Genomic DNA, 24812 nt, shown 5'->3' with positions numbered 1-24812 from the left:
GTGGAAAGGGGGGCCTCCACTGGAGTCGGCGGGGAAGGGATTGGCGAGGCCGGTTCCGAGCACTGTGGAGAGGACAGTGCTGTGCTGGGGGAACTAATCAGCAATTTGTAGGTAGCCTGCATGACCTCAATGAACCCCACTAGAGCCATCGATAAATTGGAGAACGCCTCCTAAGTGTGCGGAGGCATGACTGGGTGAATGTTGCGCCTCAGCGCGGCAATGCTGCTAACAGTATATCAGAGTCTGGTGGAGGCGTATTAACCTTTCGAGTGTGAGGTGAATCCAATGTCCTCAGTTTCTTTGCAAGCAGCTCTTGTAAACTGTGTCCGTTAGAGCGCGCTTTCGAGACGGATGACAGGTCCGAGTAGACTCTGAGGGACGAAGATGACGAAGAGAGAGAGTGAGGAGTTGGCGCCCAGCCGAGATCCTCACTGTATTCTGCTGAGAGGTTCACCGGGGGACACTGCGGTACCTGGGCAGTGAGATGCCCCTTTTTTCCTCGATTTATCGGCACTCGAAGGTGTGTGTGTCACTGATATAGAGGACGACATGGTTGATGTTGTCCTCTGCGTCGATGGCATCTTAATCTTTTTTGAGGATAAATCAGATGGCCTATGTTTCCGTCCATGCGTCAGCTCGATTACATGCGTTGATTGAGTCGACGCAGGTTGCTTCGATGGCGGTTGCGGTGATTGCTTCGATGCAGGTCGCGTCGAGCGGTGCGTTGGCGTCGACTCCCAGTGAGACTCTTCCAGCGTCGTGGACGCATGTGTCGGTGGACACGAAGCTGTGGTATGCGTCGTGTCGACAGAGGAGATTGATGCAGGCCGCGCCGTTGCCTTGTGCGTCGAAGGCCTGTGAGCCCCTTGGTCGATTCAGAGGACGAGACCCCTTCACTCGGTCCCTAGTGGGATCTCGTCCTCTGGACGGTGCCAGGCACAAATCCTGTCCGGAATGGCTGTCAGTCAGGGAAGTGGACGGTTCAACCGAGGCCGCTCGGCGCTGTTGGGGTGGCACCGTGGAAGCCGGTCCCAGTGACGATCGCGCTTCGGATTGGGGGGGGGGGGGGTGTATGAACTCATGCGGCCCAGTTTTAAGGCCTCCATTTTATCGGCCCGCTGCCGACGCGCCTGCGGAGACATTTTCCCGCAGTGGGAGCAAGTTGCCATAGGGTGGTCTGGGCCCAGACACCGATAGCACTTGTCATGGTCATCGGTGCGGGACATTACCTTCCCACAGGCACAAGGCTTGAAGCCCGATGGACAAGGGTCCTTCTTGTCCATCATTTTCAGTTTGGTTTTTTTTGTCAGAAAACTGAGGAGGTCTGGAGATCCACGTGCGATCCTGCGTGTGGATAAAACAGACTGAGGAGAGTTGATCTGAGCGCGGGAAGCCACGCACAGCCTCAGATCAAAGCTCTGACATCACTTTGGTAACTCCGCCTCCTGGACCTGTGACAGATCCCACGACAGCATGGCTAATTCAGCCCTGCTAATCGACGGGAAATAACTAAATCAACTTCAGAGTAAAAATGATCACATATAGGGTGCATGTTACTGTTTGCCATGTGGTTGCTGTCAGAGCAAGGGTTGGTAGGTTGGGATGGCACAACCTGCCCTGGTTCTGAGTGATGAGAATGAGTGCTGTGCCCAAGCGAATTGGTTCTCTGATCAAGAGGTCGAAGAGTATAGGAAGCCATGCTTGTCGAGGCCAGTATGGGGCTATGAGGATCATGGACCCTCCGTCCTGTTGTAGCTTCACGAGCGTTTTGGATATGAGCGGAATCGAGGGATATGCATATAGAAGGCCTTTGTTCCAGGGGCGAGCAAAGGCATCTCTGGGGAACATTTGTTGACGGCTGTGGAGGGAGAAGAACCTTTCCACTTTATGGTTCAGTTGGGACGCAAAGAGGTCTATGGTTGGGTGACCCCAGCGTTGGAAGATTTTTGCTCGCTACACAGGGATCCAAAGACCCATTCGTGGAGATGGAAACGTTGACTGAGATTGTCCGCTAGGACGTTTTTTTTATGCCTGCCAGATAAATTGCTCGGAGATGCATGGAGTGCTCGAGAGCCCAGGCCCAAATCTGCACTGATTCTTGACATAGCAGATAAAAGCCTGTGTGCCCCTGATTGTTTATGTACTACATTGCTACTGTGTTGTCCATCTGTATCAGCACAGTTTTGTTTGAGAGGCAGTCTTTGAAGGCATAAAGGGCATAGCATATCGCTCAAAGTTCCAAGAAGTTGATCTGGCACTTCATTTCAAGCGCAATCCACCTACCTTATGTTTGAAGATTGTTGACGTGAGCTCCCCATCCCAAGTTGGAGGCATCCGTGGTTAAGATCACTTGAGGATTCGGTTGCTGGAATGGTAGACCAGCTTGTAAGACAGCTTGGTTTGCCCGCCAATGGAGCGAAACTCGTAACTGGTGGGTGGCCTGTACTATGGATGACAGTGGTTGGAAAGCTTGGAGCCATTGAGATGTCAAAGTCCATTGAGTTCTTCACATGGCTAACTTTGCCATAGGGGTCACATGTATTGTAGACGCCATGTGGCCCAGTAGTATGAGAAATTGATGGGCAAATGTGCTAGATTGTTTGCATGGTCATTTGGAAGAAAAGCTTTTGCCACTGTGGTGTCGAGGTCTGCTCCGATGAACATGAGGAGCTGAGACAGGTTCATATGGGATTTTGGATAGTTGATTAGGAATCCCAGGGAGTGTAAGAGTCCTATGGTGCTTTTCAAGGCAGATAGAGCCCCCTGCCTGGATGAACTCCAGATTAGCCAATCGTCCAGGTAAGGAAATCATGAATGCTGTTTTTTCTTAGATGTGCAGCAGCTACTGCAAGACACTTCGTGAACACCTGGGGTGCAGAGGCTAGTCTGAATGGTAAGACATGATACTGGTAATGTTTCCCCACAACAAAGCGTAGGTACTTTCGATGTTGTGTGGAAATGGGTATGTGAGTCCAGAGAACAGAGCCAATCTCCATGGTGTAAGTAAAAGGTAGGATGGTTCCGAGGGACACCATCTGGAATTTTTCTTTTTGTAGAAATTTGTTGAGATTGCGGAGGTCTAGGATGGGACAGAGACCGCCTGATTTCTTTGGAATTAGGAAATAGCGGGAGTAGAACCCTCTGCCTTGTTGAGACCGGGGAATGGATTTGACAGTCCTTGTAGTCAGCAGGGTGGAGAGTTCTAGTTGAAGTTGAGGTGTGACAACAGCGAATGTCCATAGTGGAATGGATGGAGACTGCGGGGGCATCATAGTGAACTTGAGACGATATCCCCAAGTCAGTATGGCTAATACCCATTGATCTTTGGTAATGAGACTCCATTGGTGTTGGAAGTAATGGAGTCGACATACAGGTAAGTAGGGTTTGGGATTGATGGAGAGGCTTCTGTTCTTTGGACTTTTTAAAAAACCAGATGCTGGTCCAGTTTGTGGAGGTGGCTGGGTTTTAGTCTGTTTTGGTTGACGTGGACTACCTCTTTGCGGTGGACGGAAAGGGCGTGTTGCAGAAGTGGGTGGATAGTACCTACGAGGTCAATAGAAGGGTTTTCTGGTGCCCCTTCTTGTGAATTTTCACACTGATGGTTGGTCTGATGGCAATCTGGAGAGCTGGCGGAGTGTCTCATGGTGTTCTTTTAATTGGGAGACAGTGTCTTGAATCTTCTCTATGAAGAGATTGTCTCCAGTGCATGGGAGATCTACCAGTCTCTCTTGAACTTCTAACCTGAGATCCGAGGCCTTAAGCCAAGCCTACCTCCTTACACCGATTCCAGTGGCTGACAGATGGGCAGATGTTTCAAACGAGTCATATGCGGCCCATACTTCATGTTTGCCGGACTCTAGCCCTTTGGCAATAAGAGCGTTGAGTTGCAGGTGTTGTTACTGAGGAGATTGTTAGCTATATCTGAACTAGTTTTCCACAAGTTTCTTGATATAATTGATATGCCGCAATCCTGACACAGCATGGATTCTTGAAATACTTTCTTCCCAATCCATCCAGAAATTCTGTTCCTTTCCTGGAGGAGCAGATGAATGTCATTTCTGCTTTCTTGCCTTTTTCTGAGCTGGTTCAACAACCACTGATTGGTGTGGCACAGAATACGGATGTTACCAAAGGCGATGTTGAAGCTCCAGAAGCAATTCATGTATGGGTATCACCATTACTTCCTTTGGTGCATCCACAAACTGTAAGACTTCAAGTGTCTTATGTCTTGTATTTTCTTCAGTAAGTAATTCAAAAGAAATGGTATCTGCCATTTCCTTTATGAAGTTTGCAAAGGACAGGTCCTCAGGAGGGGACTTCCTTCTTTCTTCTAGTGGAGAAGGTTCAGATACTAGGTCCTCAGTATCTGTATCACTATCCACATTCTCCCAAGGACTGTAGTGAGGTTGGAAATGGGACCCAGAGGGATCTACAGTATCTTTTGGAAGAGGATGCTTTGTCTTGGAAGCAGACTTTGATGGTTGTTTAATGTGCTTTGGCATCGATGGAGGTAAAAAAAAAGCATAGATGGGGAATCAAAATGCCTCGATGGGAATCGGTGACTGGCATCTCCTGATGGACCAGGCTATGAAGGTATCGATGGACCCGGGAATGGCATCGATGGGATGCGGGACATTTGAAGGCCCGATGGCCCTGGTAAAGGATCTGAGTCTCCGTCATCATCCTCCAATGAGTCTGGAATAGGAACTGGAGTCATCGGTGGATGTTTTGGCATCGATGGTGTCAGCGGAAGATCCATCGATGGAATCTGTGCAGGTGTTGGAAAGGCACCAATTAAGGCATTGAGTATTTAGAAGAGGTTGAAAAATCGACAGCTCCGGTGTCAGTGGAGGCTGGAATCTTTGAAAAGCCTCTGATTGCTTGTTGAACCATGGAAGTCACTTCTTCCCTGTCACAGGAGAAGGTAAGACTGGTGCTACTGACACTTTCACAGTCTTCAACACCGATCCTGGTGGAGAGCGCCTCAGTGTCTCAGGTACAGAGAGGTATGGCGGCTCTAGTAACCGGACCCGCTTCGTCATCGGCTTGACGTCCTTCAATGCCAATACGGAAACCGATTCTCCCGATGAAACGGAGTCAATAGCGCCCTCTCTCTCGATGGTCTTTACTGGATATCGAAGAAGACACTATTGAAGCTCCAGATGGGGCCGGTGACAGACTGTCATCGGCCTTTTTCTTTCCTTGATGCTTTTCAACAGAAGATGAAGTTTTCTTCGGTAATGATGTCTAAGATGACGGAGGGATTTTTTAAAAAAGTTCCTCCATTTTTTCCAATCCTGTACACCTGTCCTTTGGTGTCATCTGGGTGCAGGTGGAACATGCACGGACATCATGGCCTGATCCCAGGCAAAGAACACAAATGTCATGCGGGTCTGTTATTGACATCATTCGGGGACAATTTTGACATCTTTTGAATCCAGTGGCCATGGTAAAATTAAGGCCGGGTAACTGTCAGTGGCTGCGGGTACTGTGTGTGCCAGTCAAACGTTTCTAGAAACTTTGACAGAAGTTTTTCCGTACCAGGGCTCCATCGATGATGTTACCCATATGTGAGGACTATCATCCTGCTTGTCCTGGGATAACTAAGCAGAAATCCCCTCTAGCAGTTGCTGTAAAATCTCAGGGGATCCCCAAAAGGAAGAGTCATGTTCAAGCTTGGGGGCCCCCCCTTTAGCTTAGCTGTCAATCCAGCTATACACAACTTGGTTAATTAAACATTTGTGAACACACTATGGCCAAATCAGGTTTCTCTAAAATGTGGATTCTCATACATGCCATTTGTCTGACAACTAAACAGCTGCTATAGGAGAGTTGAAAGTAACAAGAGAGATTTACAACTTGAGAAGAATCATCTCTCATGCTGCCTAATAAAAGCCTGTGAAAAACTAGAAAGGTCACTGGTATTATTGAAGCAAAACATCCTGTGCTAGGGAGTTTAACAGAGTCCAAAATGCAGCTCAGATTATTCTAGTATAAGAGAGGTAAGACTTACTTGACATTTTATCAACATATCAAAAAAGTTGTCATCTGGCTCATTACTATCACTAGCCATCAGGTGGCCAAGGACGGACTGACTGTTGTGCTGATTGAGACGTAGCCCTGGTAGATTACTGAAGCTGGCTCGTTGATCATCTAATCGACGGCTCTGTGAGCTAGCAAGTAGATTCAAAAATTCCTCAGAGTGTGGGGAGACCACAGAGGCAGAAAGCGCTAGATAGGATAAATGGACAGAGGGAGGGGAAAAGCATTAGAATGGCAAATATCTTAAATTAACTATCAAGAAGTAATATACTCAGCCAACCTGGAGTCTCAGTGGCAGTGCTGCACTCTACCATGCAAGAGACCTATGTTTGATTCCCTGGGTTAGACTTCTGCTCCCTGGGTCGGCTGCGGAGGCAGCATTCTTAGCCCCTGAGTGGGGAGGAGGCTTAGAGGCCAAACATAGTCCATGTTTAACTAAGTTCCAGAGGGAGCTGCAGTCTGAGGCCCCCATATGAGGACCTCTGCTGCAATGACTGGGTTGAGTTGGAATATAAAAATAGGAGGGGAAAAAAAACCTGGGTAGTTACAAAGGCTCATGGTATTGTAGCACAAGAGGCCTGATCCAATCGTTAGGAGCCTAAAAGAAGCAGGAGGAAACTGCAGATCCCAAAATAAAAATTTTATAATGTATCTCATAATACCAATAATAAAAAAAAAAAATCTCTATTTCAATAAGATAAGCCTGACGTTCCAAAACATTGCTGAAAGAAAAACCTAGTCAGGTACTTACATCAAGTGGTAGTAGGACATATCTGATCCAGAAATCTAGAACTCAAGGGATATACTGTTCAACTAGGGTCTGTCAACCTAAGACTGACTTTACAAATTCCTTTTGATGACCTTTCCCAAAGTCCAGTTTCCGGTGGACAGATGTCCACATCACTAAAAATTGTTGGAAGTCTCAGCAGAGATGTAAATATTATGCAGACATGGAGACTGAATAACTTATCCTGCTCACTGGTAGTTCTTCCAGAGCAAGCCATTGCAAGAATCTTGCACTGCCATTGCCCATGAAACCATTCTGTGGATAAATGGAGGACTTGGGTTTCCAGGGCTATCAATCTGGCACCCTTCATGAACACTAAATGCTCTATAGAACATATCCAAACTTAACAAAACTAAGAGAGCATCATGGCAACATTGCTATGCTTGGTCTGCGCCTACTCAATCTTTCCTAGACAGACGTCTGCATTCTGTAAACACAACAGCCCCATCGGGGGTTTTACGTGAGTGAATAGAGTCTTGTGTATTAATATCATTATCAACCAAAACAATTACATTTTCTTATTGTTTTATGAGGTGTGGATGATGTGGTGGTGGTCAGTCTGCTCTTTTCCTGTAAACAGCATCTCTGATCATCCATTCTGTTGCTCTGAAAACGGCTTAGCAAATCAAAGAACCCTTCATCTCCAATACCATCAGCACTTGATTTCTGAAAATATATAAACCAGATGGAGTTGTAACTGCAAGACTTCACCTTGATCAAAACTTTCTGTACAAGATACAACAATTTCATTTTACCCCAAGATGTTTTAAGGAGTATTTGTAGTGGGGAGGAAGAGATACAAACAAATGACGGCAGAAAGGGACCAAATGGTCCATCCAATCTGCCCAGCAAGCTTATGGTATTATCTGCTGTGCAGTGTAATTGACCTCCATGCTTATCAGGGCCCTCGTTGGGTGCTGTTTTAATCCAGTTCCCCGTTACCCCCATGCTTATTAGTTTCCCACACCGTAAAAGTCAGGGCTGTCATTGGTTGCTGTTTGAATCCAATTCCCTGTTACACCTTGCTGTTGAAGCAGAGAGCAATGTTGGAGTTGCATCAAAGTATCAGGCAAGTTACCCCCATACTTATTTGTTTCCCCAGAACATAAAAGTCAGGGCCCTCGATGGTTGCTGTACAAATCCAATTCCCCTTATCCCCCTGCCGTTAAAGCAGAGAGCCATCAATACACACAATCATATATGGAAAGCCCTAGTTTACTATAATGGGCTGAACAAACCTATAGAAAATATAGCCTGTCATAACCCGTTAACTTGAAGATCAGCACAAAATGTCAGGTAGGGGCCTATAAATAATCACAAAAAAACAGAGCTATCTGTTCTTTGTTTAAATCATTTAGGACTATTCTATCCATCTCAGTCTTATAAATGCACTGCAAGGTAATTCCAAGGCTGGTCTCCCATTTTGTGTCTCATATTTTGTGTCTGAGGGGAAAATAACCTGGTGAAAACAGGACCTAAGCATGGACACCAGAGTTGCTTACCTATAACAGGTGTTCTCAGAGGACAGCAGGATGTCACTTCTCACACATGGGTGACTTCATCCCATGGAGCCCAGGACAGAAAATGATATCAACATTTTTAGAATTTTGGCTGAGCCCCACTGGGCATGCATTATACCACATGGTGTCCATTGAGCCTCCGTAGAGCAAGACAAAATTATGAGGAGAACCAGACTCCATTAGTGAGGTGTTTTGTGAGGACTGAAATTCTGGTGTCCTTGAAGAACATGTTACAGGTAAGCACCTCTGCTTTCTCCAAGAACAAGCAGGATGGCAGACCTCACACATAGATAATCTCTAGCTACAGGCAGACCTCCCCAGAACCTGTGCTAACTGGTTCAACAGCAATGTTTTGTTGGCAACAAGCTTTTTTTTTTTTTTTTTTTTTAAATCTTATCTAACCTATAGAGAGGCAACCTGAAAGAAAACCGGCCCTAGGCGGGAAGGAGTTGGGTTCTATGCCTCAAATTCCGAAGAATGGATTGGTCAAACCTTCTGTTGCATCAACCAACCCTATCTAGATAGTAATGACAGGTGAATTAGTGGAGAGAACTCCAATTTGCAGCCTTGCACATCTCCTCCCATGAGAGCTGAGCCTTGACATGGCTCACCAATCAGTCCCATCTGGGCATAACAGGAGATGCAATCTGCTATCCAACTGGAAATAGTCTGGCAACAAAAGTTCCTAGCTTATTTGGATCAAGAGAAACGAAGTTGGGTGCACTTTCCATGAGCTTTGGTTCACTCTAGAGAGAAGACCAAGGCCCACTTGCAGTCCAAACTGTGTAATGCTGAATACACTGCTGGAACCAAAAAAAATGTCAGAATGCAAAAGGGATGCAAAATCAAATTTAATGATTGCAGTGATGCAGTGGCTGCACAGAGGGAACAAAGCAAAGGAAACAAACACTGAAAAACCTACCTCAGGTCTGTGAGGGGACCCCGTGACAAACTACATACTAATGTGAACGCGCGCTGAAAAATTAGAGAAAATAAATGTAGAAAAAACCTGAAGAGGCTCAAACCACAATCTATGGCTTCTGTGGCAAAAGACTCTAAAAGGGACCCCATGTGGCCACACGGTATAGTAACATGCCTAATGAAGCTCAGTCAGAGTTCTAGAAACTCTGACATGGTTTTTCCCTGATAGGCTCCATCTGATGTCACATGTTTGAGGACTGCCATCCCTACTTGTCCTCTGACACTATCCCAAACATCCGTTTTCCTATTTTATTAAAGGGCCATGTAAGACGCACAAGATGTTATTCAGATGAATTTGGTTCATGACTCCTTTCTACCCATGCAAAAATAGATCTGTCCATAGTATTAAATCAAAAAACAAGATAGGGGAAACTTTTGACAATATTGCAAAAAAAGGAATCTTTTATACCATTAAATTTTATAAACTGCATATAGAATAAAGTGAAGCCAATACCATAACCAAGTTTTATAAGTTAAGAGACATCTGAGGCCAGCCCAGTGGCTCATTGGCAGCGCCATACGGAAGGTCCCTGGTTCAATCCTTAAGTTGGGTCTTCCGTTCCTCGGGTCAGCTGGGGCTTTCAGTAATCAAAGTGCCAATCCATGCTATTAAACCAAACTCTTTTTAATCCTAAATCAATAACCAAATATGGCTTGCTATACTGCACAGATGACATAGGGTTATGCAACCAGAAATCCATATCATTTTCTTTATAATCTTGGGTCTAAAACTGAACTATTTTCAGTGATTAAAACATTAAAGTTTTATTCCCTATAAGCAACTAGGGAATTCTTGATCCAGAAACACCTGTACTTAACATTACAGACATTAGCCTGCCCAATGGACACTGACAGCGTGTCTTCCAACAGCACTCAAAGAACCTTGATTTTACATTTTCAATAAGCAGCCCCCCAAATGTTATTTAATACAAATGCAACTGGTGCCTTCATTCATTCTCAAAAGAAAATTTTCTATCATTTGGTTTAGATTTGTAGAACATATTCTGCAATAGCTACAAGAAAAGTTCCCTATAAAAACAGTAGTAAGAAAAAAAAGTGGAGAAATAAAATGCCAGCACATTAGCGCCCTGTCTGAGAAAGCCTTGCTTGTATGCTCGCCATATTGGGTATTGTTCACTAGGCTGAAGGACTGGGTTATCTTACTTTAAAAGTACTTAAATGATGAAAAATGATTTAGCCATAATACAAATTCTTGTACAGTTTGTGTCAAATTATAAACAGTGGCACCCGGCTGTATGGTATTGCTTAACCTTTTATTCCTATGTATTTAGTATTGAAGTGCCTAGGTGTTTAAGAAAATGACAACCCCTTTCATAAAACAAAACAAGCCTACCCTTTGAGAACTTAGAACTCTGGTGATGCTTTCAGTAGAATTGCTGGCATCCTGCAGAACTTTATTGGATGAGAAACTTTTGTACTTTTTGCCTCTTAGCCTATTTACAAACAGCAGCTTAGCTGAAGGTTTGACAAGTAGTGCTTTCTGTTTGGTGAGAATTTCACTGTTCCAGTTCTGAACCTGTTGGAAAAAAGGAACAAAGGTAGTGCAGCATGTGCTGTAACATTCTGAGGTCTCAGTTAAAGACGATTTTCTGTCGCTTAGAACAATGGGATAAATTGTCATTAGGGTCCTTCATTTTCACTTTTTATTTTATTTTTCCTGGAAATTTCAACATAAAAAAAAAAAATCAGTGGAAAAATGACTTAACAGGACAAAAATCAGTAAGAAGTCATTTTTCCACAGATTTTTTTTTTTATGTTATAACATTGAAATTTCCAGGAAAAATAAAACTGAAAACAAAGGTCCCTAGTTGTCCTGAAAATCAGTGCATCTACCCTAAATCCAGGAACTAAGTACAAAGCAGCTCACAAATGTACAAAAGTGATGGTATGAGGCTCAAGCACACAAATCCACAAGTGCCCAGCTCTCTCTTCCTGAAGTTGTAAGTTCTATTCATGTGCAGTGTCTTTGCAATTTAGATAGAAAATGTCTGATCCCAGCTCTCACCCTAAAATCACAATTATGCACCCTCCCTTTTAATTACTTGTTTAGGATTTTTCTAACAGTTATGGGTTTTATGCAAAATGTTTATAAAAGAAGTTACACACAATGTCATTTCTCACATTTCATAAAATTATTTCCAGCATATGTTTTTTTTTATCCATAAGCAAAGAATTAGCAAAATCCTTGTACAAACTAGTCATGAAAAATGGAAATTTTGCAATGCTATGAAAAACTCATGCCAGCTAATGAAAGCATGTGAATTGTTTAAAAAGCTACTATACTGACAATTAGGTTTGCACAAAAGATACAACTGTATAACACACGGACAGATTAGTGTCTTGTATTCATATGGAAGGTATGGGACACTAATTTACATTTTTGAAGAAACTATTGGTTTTGTGTCTGAATATTGAAAAATATACTGTATACACCTAAAAATATTGTACACCCACAATCTTCAAAGATACATAGCTCTTCCAGAGTATTAAATCTTTCTAACAAAATACATAACAGATGCATTTGTTTACTAGAGGTAAACACCTATAGTTTAATGCACAAATCATTCTTCAATATGCAAATCTATGTTGAAAGCAAAGCCTTCTCATCTAAATTACTGTTTTGAAAAACCTCACATACAGAACTCATTTTAGAAAACAAAATGTCAAACCTGTTCAGCATCTCCAAAACGGCATCATATAAATACAATCACAAATCACTTCACTAAAATGTTTCAGAAACAATAGTAAAAAATTAGTTTAACAAAAGCAATAAAAATATCCACATTTAGACTGAACAAGAGCTTTTCCAAATTTCCTAGAGAATAAGTATTTCACACCTTTTAATCCAGCAAATTCAGGTTACATACACTCAAACCTTTACTGCAGATTTCACCCTGGGCACAGCCACTGCCTACTGGTTTCTCAATAATAAAAAAAAAAAAAAAAAAAAAGAGAAAGGTAGGACAGCATACATATTAAAATGTGTCTTTGTACAATGCTTAATCATGGCCATCACTATAGCCATCAGTTTTTAGACAAGTCATCAACTGCCATGACTTTTAGACACATTTGAAAATTTATATCAAAGTTAAAAATTATATCCTGCTGGAGCGTTAACCAAATAAAAAGGCCTAACAGTCCGCAGCCAACAGTGGAGCTAGCAAATTGTGTGAACTCGTGTGTTCAAAACGTAACGACACAGTAAAAAAAACCCAAAAAAACACCCACCAAAATCCTACAGGTATTGCCACAGTCTTACCTTAACACATGCATGTGGTTTACTACAAAATGTCCACAACAGGCTGAAAGCAAAGCTGCTTACCTATAACAGGTGTTCATGAACATGAGGATGATCAGCCACACAAGTGGGTAATGTCATTCAACATGGAGCTTTCCTTTGGATGCATGGGCTTCCCACCAAGTTGTCACATAGGGACCCCTTAGTCTTTTACACTAGTTGAAAAGTAAGCCAACTCCATAACGGGAGGACTGTGGGTATATGTGGCTGATTATCCTGCTGTCCAAGAACACCACCTATGATAGGTAAGCGATTTTGTTTTCTCTGAGGACAAGCAATAATCAGTCACACAAATGGGAATGCCTTCAAACCAAAGATAAGAACATAAGAAAATGCCATACTGGGTCAGACCAAGGGTCCATCAAGCCCAGCATCCTGTTTCCAACAGTGGCCAATCCAGGCCATAAGAACCTGGCAAGTACCCAAAAACTAAGTCTATTCCATGTAACCATTGCTAATGGCAGTGGCTATTCTCTAAGTGAACTTAATAGCAGGTAATGGACTTCTCCAAGAACTTATCCAATCCTTTTTTAAACACAGCTATATTAACTGCACTAACCACATCCTCCGGCAACAAATTCCAGAGTTTAATTGTGCGTTGAGTAAAAAAGAACTTTCTCAGATTAGTTTTAAATGTGCCCCATGCTAACTTCATGGAGTGCCCCCTAGTCTTTCTACTATCCGAAAGAGTAAATAACCGATTCACATCTACCCGTTCTAGACCTCTCATGATTTTCTGGAAGTTGGACATCGGAACCCTGAGAATGTACTTTCCAACAGGTAAGCAGCGCTAGCTGAAGTGGTCTTATGGGATTAAAAAGCAACAAGTCCACCAACAGTGGACTAAATTCTCTTGGGAAGACATTCCAAAGCAATATGAGTCCTGGGGGGAGATGGAGTTTAATTCTACTCCTCCCAGATACTATGGAGGACAGATTGGCTAAACCTCCTATTGCATCACAGGTCAGTTGAGACGTCACACACTGGAGTTGAAGGGTCCGATTTTCTGGATCCGAAGAGCTTCTCCATTTTGTTAATCAAGCCCAATGACCCTTGGGGGTCATTTGATCGCATAGACACCCCTGGACGTTATGTGATGCCCCCAGGCAGAGGATACAGACCTCATGTGGATCCATAATGGACATGGTCCGCAGGCATCAGTGAAAATCCAATGCCATGAAAAAGACCCAGCGAGCGATTGATGACCGCCGGTCACAGAGGAATGGCACAGTTGGGAATCAACCACAAAGGAGGGAAAAACAAAACAAAACAAAAAAACCTTACTATGCTGCCTTATCGAAGTGCTGAGGGAAGAAGGGGGATCCAGTGCAGAAAAATACCAAGGGAAAAAAAAAAAAAAAAAGACTCAAAAGAGCAGAGCTCCACACCGCGAGGCCAACACTTCGCGGAAAGAAAGATTGAAGGGGGACACCACATGGATAGTGGCATGCTGGGCCACTATCCATGTGGTGGGACTATGCTCAGTGTGCTAGTCAAAGTTCTAGAAAGTTTGACAAACGTTTTCCATACCAGGCTCCATCTGATGATGTCACCCATGCGTGAGAACTACCATTCTATTTGTCCTAGGAGAAAAGAAGATTTGTTTCCTCTAATATCCCCAGACTGCGGATTCCCCCCTGCTTGTTTAAATAGGCCACTGCCATAGAATTCTAGCTGAGAATGCACACTGTACAACCCTAGACTATATTCCGGAAGCAAATAAGAGCCAGCCTAATTGCTCTGATTTCAAATTGATTTATTGATCACTGCTCTTCTAGCAGGGACCACTGGCCCTGAGCGCAATAATTGTGGCAATGTGCCCCCCAGCCTGATAGGCTAGTGTCTCATGATGAAAATCCAATCTGAGCCCTCCAATGGAAAACCTCTTTATAAATTCACAGGATTGGACCAATGAAAACTCTTACTCTGTGGAAGAGGAAGTTGGACATCGGAACCCTGAGAATGTGCTTTCCAACAGGTAAGCAGCGCTAGCTGAAGTGGTCTTATGTGAGCCCTTGCCCCTGGTACTAAGTCCAATGTAGATGCCGTAGTTCCTAGCAATTGAAGATATGCCCATGCTGTAGGTGTTTGCTTCTTTTTTAATTGTTGCACCTGCACAATTATCTTTGAGATCCTCTTCTCTGATAAGGTTACTAATCTCTCAAGTGTTGAATTGGGCACCTAAATGCTCTAAATTTTGAAAGGTTATTAATTGGCTTTTTCCAAAATTGATGATCCACCCAGTCTGAAGCAGAGAAACTACCTTGTTGGTTGAAGACAAACTTTCCGTGAAAGATTTGCTGTGAACCAACCAATCATCCAAATATGAATGTACCAAGATTCCCTGCTTTCTTAAATAGCTGCAACTTTATGACTTTGGTGCTGTTGCAAGACCAAAAGGAAGAGCTTTGAACTGTAATGCTCTCCTAAAATACAAAACTGGAGACATTTCTGGCTGTTGTCTATCAGAATGCGGAAATATGCTTCTTTCAGGTCTAGAGAAGTTAAAAACTCTCCTTTTCTTACTGAAGCAATTACTGATCTGAGTTTCCATGTGGAATCAAGGAACATATAGGCTGCTGTTCACACTCTTTAAATTTAATATTGGATGAAAGGATCCATCCTTTTTGGTGATAACCAAATGATTGGAATAACATCCCTTTCACTGCTCATTGATAGGTACCAGGCAAATTGCATGTAGACTTAACTTGAAGAGCATAGTATGAATTGCCTCTATTTTTGTTGATGAAGAGACTAGTGAAATTACAAATGTTCTTGCGCAGGGAACTGAAAATCTGGATAACAGCCATTGTGAATATCTAGGACCCACTGGTCTAAAGTTATCTGGACCAATTCCTTGAGATAACCTTGTAATCTTCCTCCCATATGAGAAGTCAAGAAGAAAATCCCCTGGGCCTCACTGCAAGGACTGACCTGAGGCTGAAGGCATGTAAAATCTCCATGTGGCCTTCTAGCCCTGTGAAAGGAATAAGACTTGCCTTTCTGTTTAGCAGATTGTTGGAAAAACCTTTTTAACGGTCTAAACCTCCTTCCTTCATTATATTGATTGTGCTCACAGATAGGCCTAGCCCTATCTTTGGGATATGGTCTCTCCTAGGCTCTTTACCAGTCTATCCAACTCCTTGCCAAAAAGATAAAGGGCAACCTACTTAGGCGAGCCTTGGAGAAAATCTGCAGTCCAGTTATGACGCCACAGCAATCTCCTGATTCTGACAGACAGTGCTACGGACATCACTGAGATGAATGTCATACAAGGCATCTGCCAAATTGGCAGTTAAAGACTCCAATCTAGCAACATCCTCTTCCTTCGATAGATGCTAGATCCAGCGTAGTAACGCCCTTGTTACATAGCTAGTACATATAGCTGAACATGATGAAATCTGCTGAAATATGTTTAAGAATTAATTCAATCTTTCAGGTCTTGCGTATCCCTTAAGGTAGCCCGCCTTCTAATGGTATAGTGGTTCTCCTGGCCACAACTATGACCATTGCATCCACCTTCAGCATCTTAAAAAGGCATTCTTGTAACTCTGTTGGCAGCAGAAAAAGCGTACTGAAAATATTTGGGCATCTGTAACCAGCTTTAGGAGAATAAGAACATAAGACAATCTCGGAATGTAAGGGAAAAGACAACAATCTGCATGAACACTGTAAAATTGGGTCCCATTCAGGGTATCCCTCCAATCTTAGAGCTGATGTTACTTGTGAAATCAGGGCAGGCATTTCTTCCTTGTGGAATAGCCTAATAGAGTCTTCCTCATCCTGAATGTCTTCCAAGGATCCTGAAAAACTGACATTCAAATCCTCTTCTACCAGGAGGGTAAATATCAACCAGTGCACTTGGATTCAGTTCCTCAGATTCAGTCTTCCTTTTCTTTTACACTTGGAGCCAAATTGTGCTGAAGAAAACTTTGCAGCAGTGGCTTCCGAGTCTCCCTTGTTCTGCAAGGCTTGGAATGCAGGAAATTTAAATTCAGCAGAAAAAAAAAAAAAAAAAGTCAGCCTTTTCTGCAAACTATCATTTGCAGAGCTCATGTGCAAAGCATGCTCTGGGTACAACTTTTAAAGGGCTCTGTGTTGAAGGACAGCTTCCCTTGCTTGTAGCAGCTGATTTGCCCAGTGGCTTCAAAATAAGCTATCACATCCCTAGCAAACACTCTGCTGTCATTTACAAAAATGGGTTTCCTCACGCTTAGCACTTTCTTTTTTCCTGCCCCCCGATTCATTTGCAACTCTATTCTTAGGGAGAGATGCCTTCGAGGAGATTCTGACTCCATTTAAAGAGGGTGGGGGGGCGGGGGGGTCTTACCACTGACAGCATTTAAAAAATAGAGGCACAGCCACCATTAGCCTCAACGCAAACACAGAGAAACTTGGGACTTCAGCCAAAAACAAATTCCTTGTCTCCTACCCAACAGGAAGGATAGAACAAGGAATGTTTAAGAAATTCAATCTACCCTCTCCTTCAAAATAGGAATGCTAAGTTCAGACTCAAAAGTTTTCACCTGAAATGAATGCGAGTCAGTTAATCAGTGGGCAGCACACATAGCTGCAGGAGCATGGCCATAAAGTAAGGTAAGGCTAGAAATTAAGTTATAAAAGCCCAAATATCGAACTAAATCATAGATAAAATAAAAATTCAAATTAAGTTGAAAAATCCAATGAGCTTGTGCTACAACTAGCCATCCAGAAGCTGGAGGCAGAGAACACTGGCTATTTGGGATTCCACAGATGACATACATACATGATGTCATCAAAAGAATTTACAACTCTGCCCCCTAGTGCTGGACGAAGGACAATACCACATGTTTCTGGACTGACAGAGCATAGGACAAGGAACTGGATTTGCTGAATCTTGAAACCATCTGGACACTCTAATACTCACTTTCTTTCCACAGAATTTACTGACAGTGGGGTCTCCTACATTCTTCTACACATCCTGAAAACGTTGATTGATGGGCATTATGTACTTGAAAATGCCAGGAAGAGGTGTCCGGATGCAATTCTACTTCTAAATAAAAGGGAATGGTCTCAGCCATTCCCTAAACAAAAATTGAAAGGATCTGTTCCTCACCAATGGATGAGAAGTCTCCAAGGGCATTCTGGTGAACATGCCTGCCCAGAACCAGAATCTTAAACCTATAGGTAGCACCCCAAGACTTCTCAGATACCAAAATTAGAAGTGGGGATAAAGTTTGAGAATGTATTAATCCTAAAGCCACAGATTTGAAAAATATATATCCCATCTTTCTATAGCAAACAAGATAGCTTACACACATTACATAACAACTATAATACAATAAAACAGATTAAACCACAAAATGACATGCTGTCCACTCAGTCCCTCTGCACCTTTGGTACAGAGTCTCTTCAAGCTCACAAGTTCTCTGCTCCTGGGCCTCATCTTCAATCCTAACTCCATGGCTCCTAGGTCCCTATGATACAGATGCTTTCCGTGTCAATGACAGGGGCCAGTGGAGTTAGACTCTTTCCCGAAGACATCAAAGAGACATAATATTCAGTGTTTTGATGGCCCTAGGTAACATCTTTGAATGGATTTCAAGCTTTATTTTAAAAAAGATTTATAACCTGTTTCTTCCAAATTAAACAAGGTACAATAAAACATACATAAAATATAATTAAACATAAAATAACCAAGACAATCTATAATGACAAAGTACTCAATACCTAAAGCTAAACTTAAACCTAAGGATACCATTAATAGATCATTCCTTTAATTCAAATGCATTTCTAAATAGAAATGCTTTCAGAGCCTTTTTAAAATTTGATGTGTCACTCATAAGCAGAATATGCTCTGGAAGGGAATTCCTCAAAAGTGAGCGAGCAACTGAAAAAACTCTGCCTTGGTTAGGTGAGATAAATTTGGAGGTGGTGGTATCTAAATAAAGCCCACCCAGTGGATGTGAGTTGCCATAAGGTTTATAAATGCATCCAATGGAATTGATCCAAGGAGATTATGGACGAGCAATGCAAGTTTAAGTTTTATTCACCAAGATACTGAGAGCCAATGCATGGACTGCGGTACAGGGATAATATGCTCATGAAAACAGAATCCAGAAAGAATATAAGCTGGTGAGTTCTATATGATTTGCAAAGAACAAACTGAACTAGCTGGAAGGCCAACAAAGAATTACAATAATCCAGAGAGGGGAAAATCAATGCTTGTAACAAGATGTGGAAGGCATTCTGTTCTAAAAGGGTTTTTAATCTACTTAGAATATGCAATTTGTAAAATGCTGATTATCAGGAGTTTGAAGTGGCTGTGCACTGACAGATACAAATCTAGGCTAACTCCCAGATTTTGCACCTGAGATCATTACGGTAGTTTACGGTCTTCAAGATGGTTCAATAATGGATGTCTACTTAGCAGCAATTCAGTTTTGGAACAGCTAGCGATGAACTCTAAAGTGGAATCCCATGACCATCACAGGAATAAAAAATGAAAAGTCTGCCCAGAACAGTGAGGAACTTACGTAATGGGGTGACAGATATTAAACAGAGCTACAGAGAGTGCCAAGCAATAATTGCACAAATCATTCACACCTGATGTATTAGTTCTGAATGGAACAACTTAAACCAGACTAACACTTTCCTGTCAAATCCAATCTCTGCAAGTTAAGAGATTAGGCTATGGTGGTCAATGTCGTCTGTATCAGGAACCTCAGGTGTACTACCAATGACTTAGAAACCATCATAACAAGACAACAGCCATGTTTCAGCGTTTCCATCGGGGCAGTTTATCGCTGAAAAAGACTCAATTCAAGTCACAGCTGTGAAATATTTGGCCTGGCACGGGTCTGCTCAACGTGATGAACAGACCCATGCCAGACCACGTATTCCACAGCTGTCACTGTCACAATTGCCAGGAGCTGTCAGAGCTATGGGCACTTGTATATTAAATGAACAGGACTTGGAGGTAAGAGATTCTATTCCTCCCACTCTGCATGAGGGAGACTTTGGGGGGTTTTGTGTAGAGGTAAGGAAGAGATTTACAGAATTATTTTGAAGATGAGGAAGGGAGTGGGGATCAGCCCTGCTTAAGAATGCTTTTTCCTATTTTTTTATTTTTTTTAAAGATTAGGGGGCAGGAAGGGCCTCTACTTAACCCGATAAGTTTTTAAAGAGATCTGGGTTGTAGCAGAGGGGAAATCTGCTGTGGCTCTGCTGCTCTTTTCTATATTCAGTAAAAGTTGGTGAGTGGCAAAGTTACCTAGATGTCATTATCTGAGTAATGTTAGCTAAGTATATTCAGTGACTTAGCCCACTGAAAGTAACAGCTAAAGTTAGCCAGCTAATTTTAAGCAGGTAACCTGCCGCTCGTCACCCTACTGAATATGAACCCCATAGAGTCTGTATGTGTGCAAGCCAGGATAGGAATTCAAGTAGTAGTAAAAAATAAAAACCTATTTACAAATTTAGATTATTGCAATTCTTTGTTGTTGGGGCTTCCAAAAACATCAATTAGACCTCTTCAGATTTTGCAGAATTCTGCTGCCAGACTAATTTCTGGCACCAACAAAAAAAGATCACATTACCCCAGTCCTTGCGGAGCTACATTGGCTGCCAATTGAATTTAGAATTCAATATAAAACTTTATGCTTAATACATAAAGCAGTCTACGCCGAACAGGTAGACTGGATGAATGCAGTTATTCGCATCTATACTCCCCAGCGAAATTTACGGTCAGCAGGGCAAAGGTCTTCTCACAATCCCCTAGGTTTCCACAGCCAGACTTACATCTGTTAGAGAAAGGGCGGTGTCATTAGCAGGTCCAGGTCTTTGGAATTCCCTACCCGTTGAATTAAGGCTTCAGGGTAACTTAAAAGTTTAAGAAAGCTTTGAAAACCTGGTTATTTGTTCAAGCTTTTCAAGCAGTAGCTAGTTAGAAGCATCATTTTAGTTTAGGTCTTTTTTATAATTTTAGTTTTAGATTTGAACATCTTTTTAATTTACTTATGTATTAGTATTTTTATGATTGCTTTTCTTTTGTTTTTTTTATGAAATTTATGTATTTTTTATTCCTTTTTATGCATTATGTACTTTTTATTCCTTTTTATGTATTTTATGTTTTTATTATTTTAAGAAACATTGTTAACCGGTGTGAAGGTATGCACCAACACCGGTATAAAAAAAAACTAATCAAATAAATAAATTAAATTAAATAAGAACCTATGATGGAGTGCCCCTATTTTTTCCCCTTAAACCTGTGCAGGACCAGACTAGATGCCTGCTCCATCTTAATTCCCTTTGAGAGAGAGAGAGAGAGAGCTCTGTGGATGGGGCCCAGCAGGGGAGGAACAAAACTGGGACCCAGGTGGGGATAGGTAGACTAGGTCCAGGTCTCCAGGAGGAAGGCAACTCCTGTAGAATAATGCTGTCCAAACACTGAGCTGTGACGAATCTGTGAATTCTGAGAGAAGCAGTACAAAACTGTGAGTAATGAAAGTACACTGTTCTAAAGATAAGATAGTCTACTAATGTTTGTTTGTTGAAATGACCAAATAAAGACAAAAGTGTTTAACAGGCTGGAGACAGACTAAGTGTGTGTCTCCAGGCCTGAAGGATTACCGCTCAGGTCCCACATATAGTGTCATACATGGATTATTTTCTCTAAAACCTAGTACAGAGAAAAGCCCAAAGCCTCCAGAGGGAAGGAAGAAAAATGTATAAGTGTGTGTAAGTGCGTGTGTAAGAGTGTGTGTTACAGAGCGCAGGAGTGCACAGAAGCATGTGAAAGGGTATGATGTCATGGCAATTATCCAGGCAAAAGAAAGAATACTGAGGGAGAACATGAAGCCACTCCTAGGTGCCGCAGATGCCAAGAGAGAGGAATGGCTAAGATAGTAATGTTGGGCCATGGAGAACCAAAATCTGGAATGGACACAGACAGTAGCTGAATTATGAGCGTTGTCTGCAGAGATAGATCAAGAGCTAAATGAAGTGTTGCAGTGTTCTCGGAAGGAACCAAGGAACAATGTTGCAGTAAGGATTGAAATTGGTGCTACAGCAGGTCCTGATGAAGACCCTTTAGGGTGCCCAAACACTGAGGGCCCAGAAACTGCACCCATGAGAAGTCCAGAGATTGGGACAGTGAAGAACCCTGAGAGAGGGGTCACAGAGAGCCCTGGGGAAAGCTGTACAGACAACCCAGGCGGCAGTATTGACAGCCCTGAATTTGGCGCCCAAGAAGGCCCTGTAGGGTGCCCAAACACTAAAGAGGAATCAGTGGAGTCCCTAATGAGAGAGAACCTAAAGGAGCCAATGTGTGGTAGCAACAAGCAGCCAGTGACCTCTCTCCTCCATTCCTAACCACATCTATGCAGAAAGTCATAATTCCAGTAGAGAGAGGATGACAGTGTGCACAAGAGGGCCAACAGACAGCTGGAGAAGAGGCAGAGAAGTTCTGAGAGAATGAAAAGAGATGCAAGGAAAAAAACTGAAAAGCAACAAAACGGAGACAGAATGAAACAGGATAAGGGGATCCCCAATGGATCAAAAAGGGAGAAAAATATGAGACTGAGAACTACTGTAGACTTTCTACATTTCAGGAAATACATTTTGCATACAAAATTTTCATTGAGACTTCCAAAAGGATCCCCCTACGCTGAAGAGAGACGTGTATGCTTGCTACAAGGCAGTTTAACCAGGTGAAAATCTCATGGCCAATGTTGAGAGGTACATTGAGGGACAGCATATTCTTGAAAATCAAGAAGCAAATACTACACAGAAGAGACAGGCTCAGGTTACATGTCCACTAAGCTCAGGTGTTACATCGTGCTGTTCTTTAGGGGTCAAAAAACACAAGAGAATGGGCAGTACCTATGGCTGTATGCTGCAGCAACAAATTTTTGCAGAAAGAAAAATATTTCATTTTAGAGATGGCTTCCTTTACAGCCCACAACAAACATGGGGAGCTCCATTTCTAGTGTATAATTCAGGGAAGAAATATTAAAACATAAATGTACTTTTAAAGAAGAAAGCACACACACACACACACACACTATTATGCATGCAAAGGAAAGTTCATAGGTGGGATTATGCACAGCACAGTCTACATTTACATCCTGGCTTGCTGCGGTGCTGAGAATATAAAGGAAAGACAAACCTTTTCTGGAGTTAATTTCACAAGCTCCATGTTCTCCATACTGCGACGACGGCCCAGCCTGGGTCGAGCACCTTTAAAAAGAAATACGATAAAGATTATAGAGGTTTTGATAGTCCACTTGCTTGAGGTGCATTGACCACCTCCTTCCAGCCCCATGCCATGGACCTGATGGCATGAGCCTGGAGCACAGGAACTGGTGGGACGTTCAGAGCACAGACTGAGCACGTGTCCTCTTTCCCGCACCCCCCTCCTGTCCTCATTTCTGGGCCAGGTGAGGCAGCGAGAGTGGCAATATGCCCCGAGCACTGGACGTGGCTCAGTGAGCAGGAATAGCACTGCCCCGCTGTGCTCTCATCAGTCTGGCAGAGCTCCTCAGGAACCTGTGTCATACATCACCCTGTATTTGACCGAGCTCCGAATCCTCTGCTTACAGTTAAGGGCAACTGATGCAGAACATTTTGGCTTATACTTAAGATAATTCTTGAAGTAAGAATGGCAGAGACTGGCTAGTGGGAGGACGGTGGGTATTGTGGGATGGGGGTGATGGCTGGGCTTTCAATGTGTCTTTAGCAGTTCTGTTACCGCATGGTGAGTACATTTTTTCCCTAAAAAGAGAGTCTTAGAGGACATTTTTGAATTCCTGATAAACTCCATTAAATTTAACATTTCAGATACAAATTATTTCTGAGAGAATGTAGAGTCTAAAATAGCTGTAAAATGTTTTAGCTGGAGTTGAAGGATATTTTAATGCAAAATGTGTTACTGCTAGCATGTTATCCATAATAATAAAATGTTAATTCAAACATTATTTCATTACCACAAGCAAATGTAATCAATATTTCTTAGCTAATGTTTTCCGTTCATGCAAGTTTTTAAGGAATTTATGTCTTAGCCATTTGAGCACATATTTCTGCAACGGAGCCAAAGCCGTTCACAGCTCTAGTGCAAAACGCTCTTCCCCTTTTCCCCACCATTATATACCAACTAGTTAATTTACATACAATTGCTTGAAACCATGCACACAACTTTCAAACCATATACTAATTGAGAAAGCATTTATCAAGCAGATTTTGAAATCAGACATTTGTAAACTCAAGAATACAATTTAAAAAAAGAAGCTGTATGCATCCTCTCTATTCTGGAACCCCTCTGTGCATAAGAAACAAGACAACCAGAAATGGCTACGATTGGAGGACTGGCCTAGTGTTTAGAGCAGGTTGAGAAGCAGGAAAGGCAGGGTTCAAATCCCCTTCTCCCACCGACGCTCCTTGAGAACTTGGGCAAGTCAATTCACCCCCAATTGCCTCCAGTACAAACTTAGGGGTTAATTTACTAAGCTGCGATAAGAGTATAATACACTAAAAACAGCTTTTTTTTTGCAAAAAAAGAAATGCTGTTTATTGCACAATCTCTCCCCCCCCCAAAAAAAAAACACCCCTATTGTAATGCTGCTTTGCACGCATAATATTTTCAAATGCATGGAGGAGCAGCTCAATATTAGCTAATGCTATGCAAATAAAACACAGATTGCCAGACCCGTGTTATTTCCCAGAAAGTTGGCTACAACTCAGGAGTTATTGCTGTCTGCAGAAGTTCATCATGATGTGCCCAGACTGAAAATTAAAGAGCCAGCAGCAGCCCAAAGCACCACACCCCAAAATGTAAAATCCCCCCTATGTGTATGGGTACATATAGTAACATAGTAAAGACGGCAGAAAAGGATCACATGGTCCATCCAGTCTGCTGAGCAAACTTCCCAAGGTAGTAACTGTCACGCCCATGTTTCTCTTAAGGGCAGTAACGGCCAATTGGTGCAGTTATCCCCAAATCTTATAACTCAAAAATTTCTGCTAGCAACATTTTTTTTAAATGAGTGATGAGCTTTCTTGAAAATTCAGACAGTGCTTTTGTCTGACTTTTCCCACCCACCCACCCCCCTGCCTCTAGGCAGTCCAACAGGGGAACATTGTTTTTTTTTTTTTTTTTAAAAAGCTGCACTTAAAAAGTTGCAGTAAT

At 42.5% G+C, this 24812-nt stretch overlaps 1 protein-coding gene across 4 annotated transcripts in view; it reads right to left on the bottom strand.

Annotated features, from left to right (window-relative positions):
• GPSM2 (G protein signaling modulator 2) overlaps positions 1–24812 on the bottom strand; it is a 110338-nt gene that overhangs the window by 6453 nt on the left and 79073 nt on the right. For all 4 annotated transcript variants that reach the window (XM_029618055.1, XM_029618058.1, XM_029618054.1 and 1 more), the window contains 4 exons: positions 22797–22867; positions 10685–10867; positions 7342–7495; positions 6014–6231 (listed from right to left, as the gene is read on the bottom strand). In XM_029618055.1, the coding sequence (XP_029473915.1) occupies positions 6014–6231; positions 7342–7495; positions 10685–10867; positions 22797–22867 (626 nt within the window). The remainder of the gene's footprint in view (positions 1–6013; positions 6232–7341; positions 7496–10684; positions 10868–22796; positions 22868–24812) is intronic.

This window comes from Rhinatrema bivittatum, chromosome 10, assembly GCF_901001135.1.
Source record: "Rhinatrema bivittatum chromosome 10, aRhiBiv1.1, whole genome shotgun sequence".
In the NCBI taxonomy this organism is placed as follows: Eukaryota; Metazoa; Chordata; class Amphibia; order Gymnophiona; family Rhinatrematidae; genus Rhinatrema; species Rhinatrema bivittatum.
This window is presented reverse-complemented; position numbering and strand designations above follow the sequence as displayed.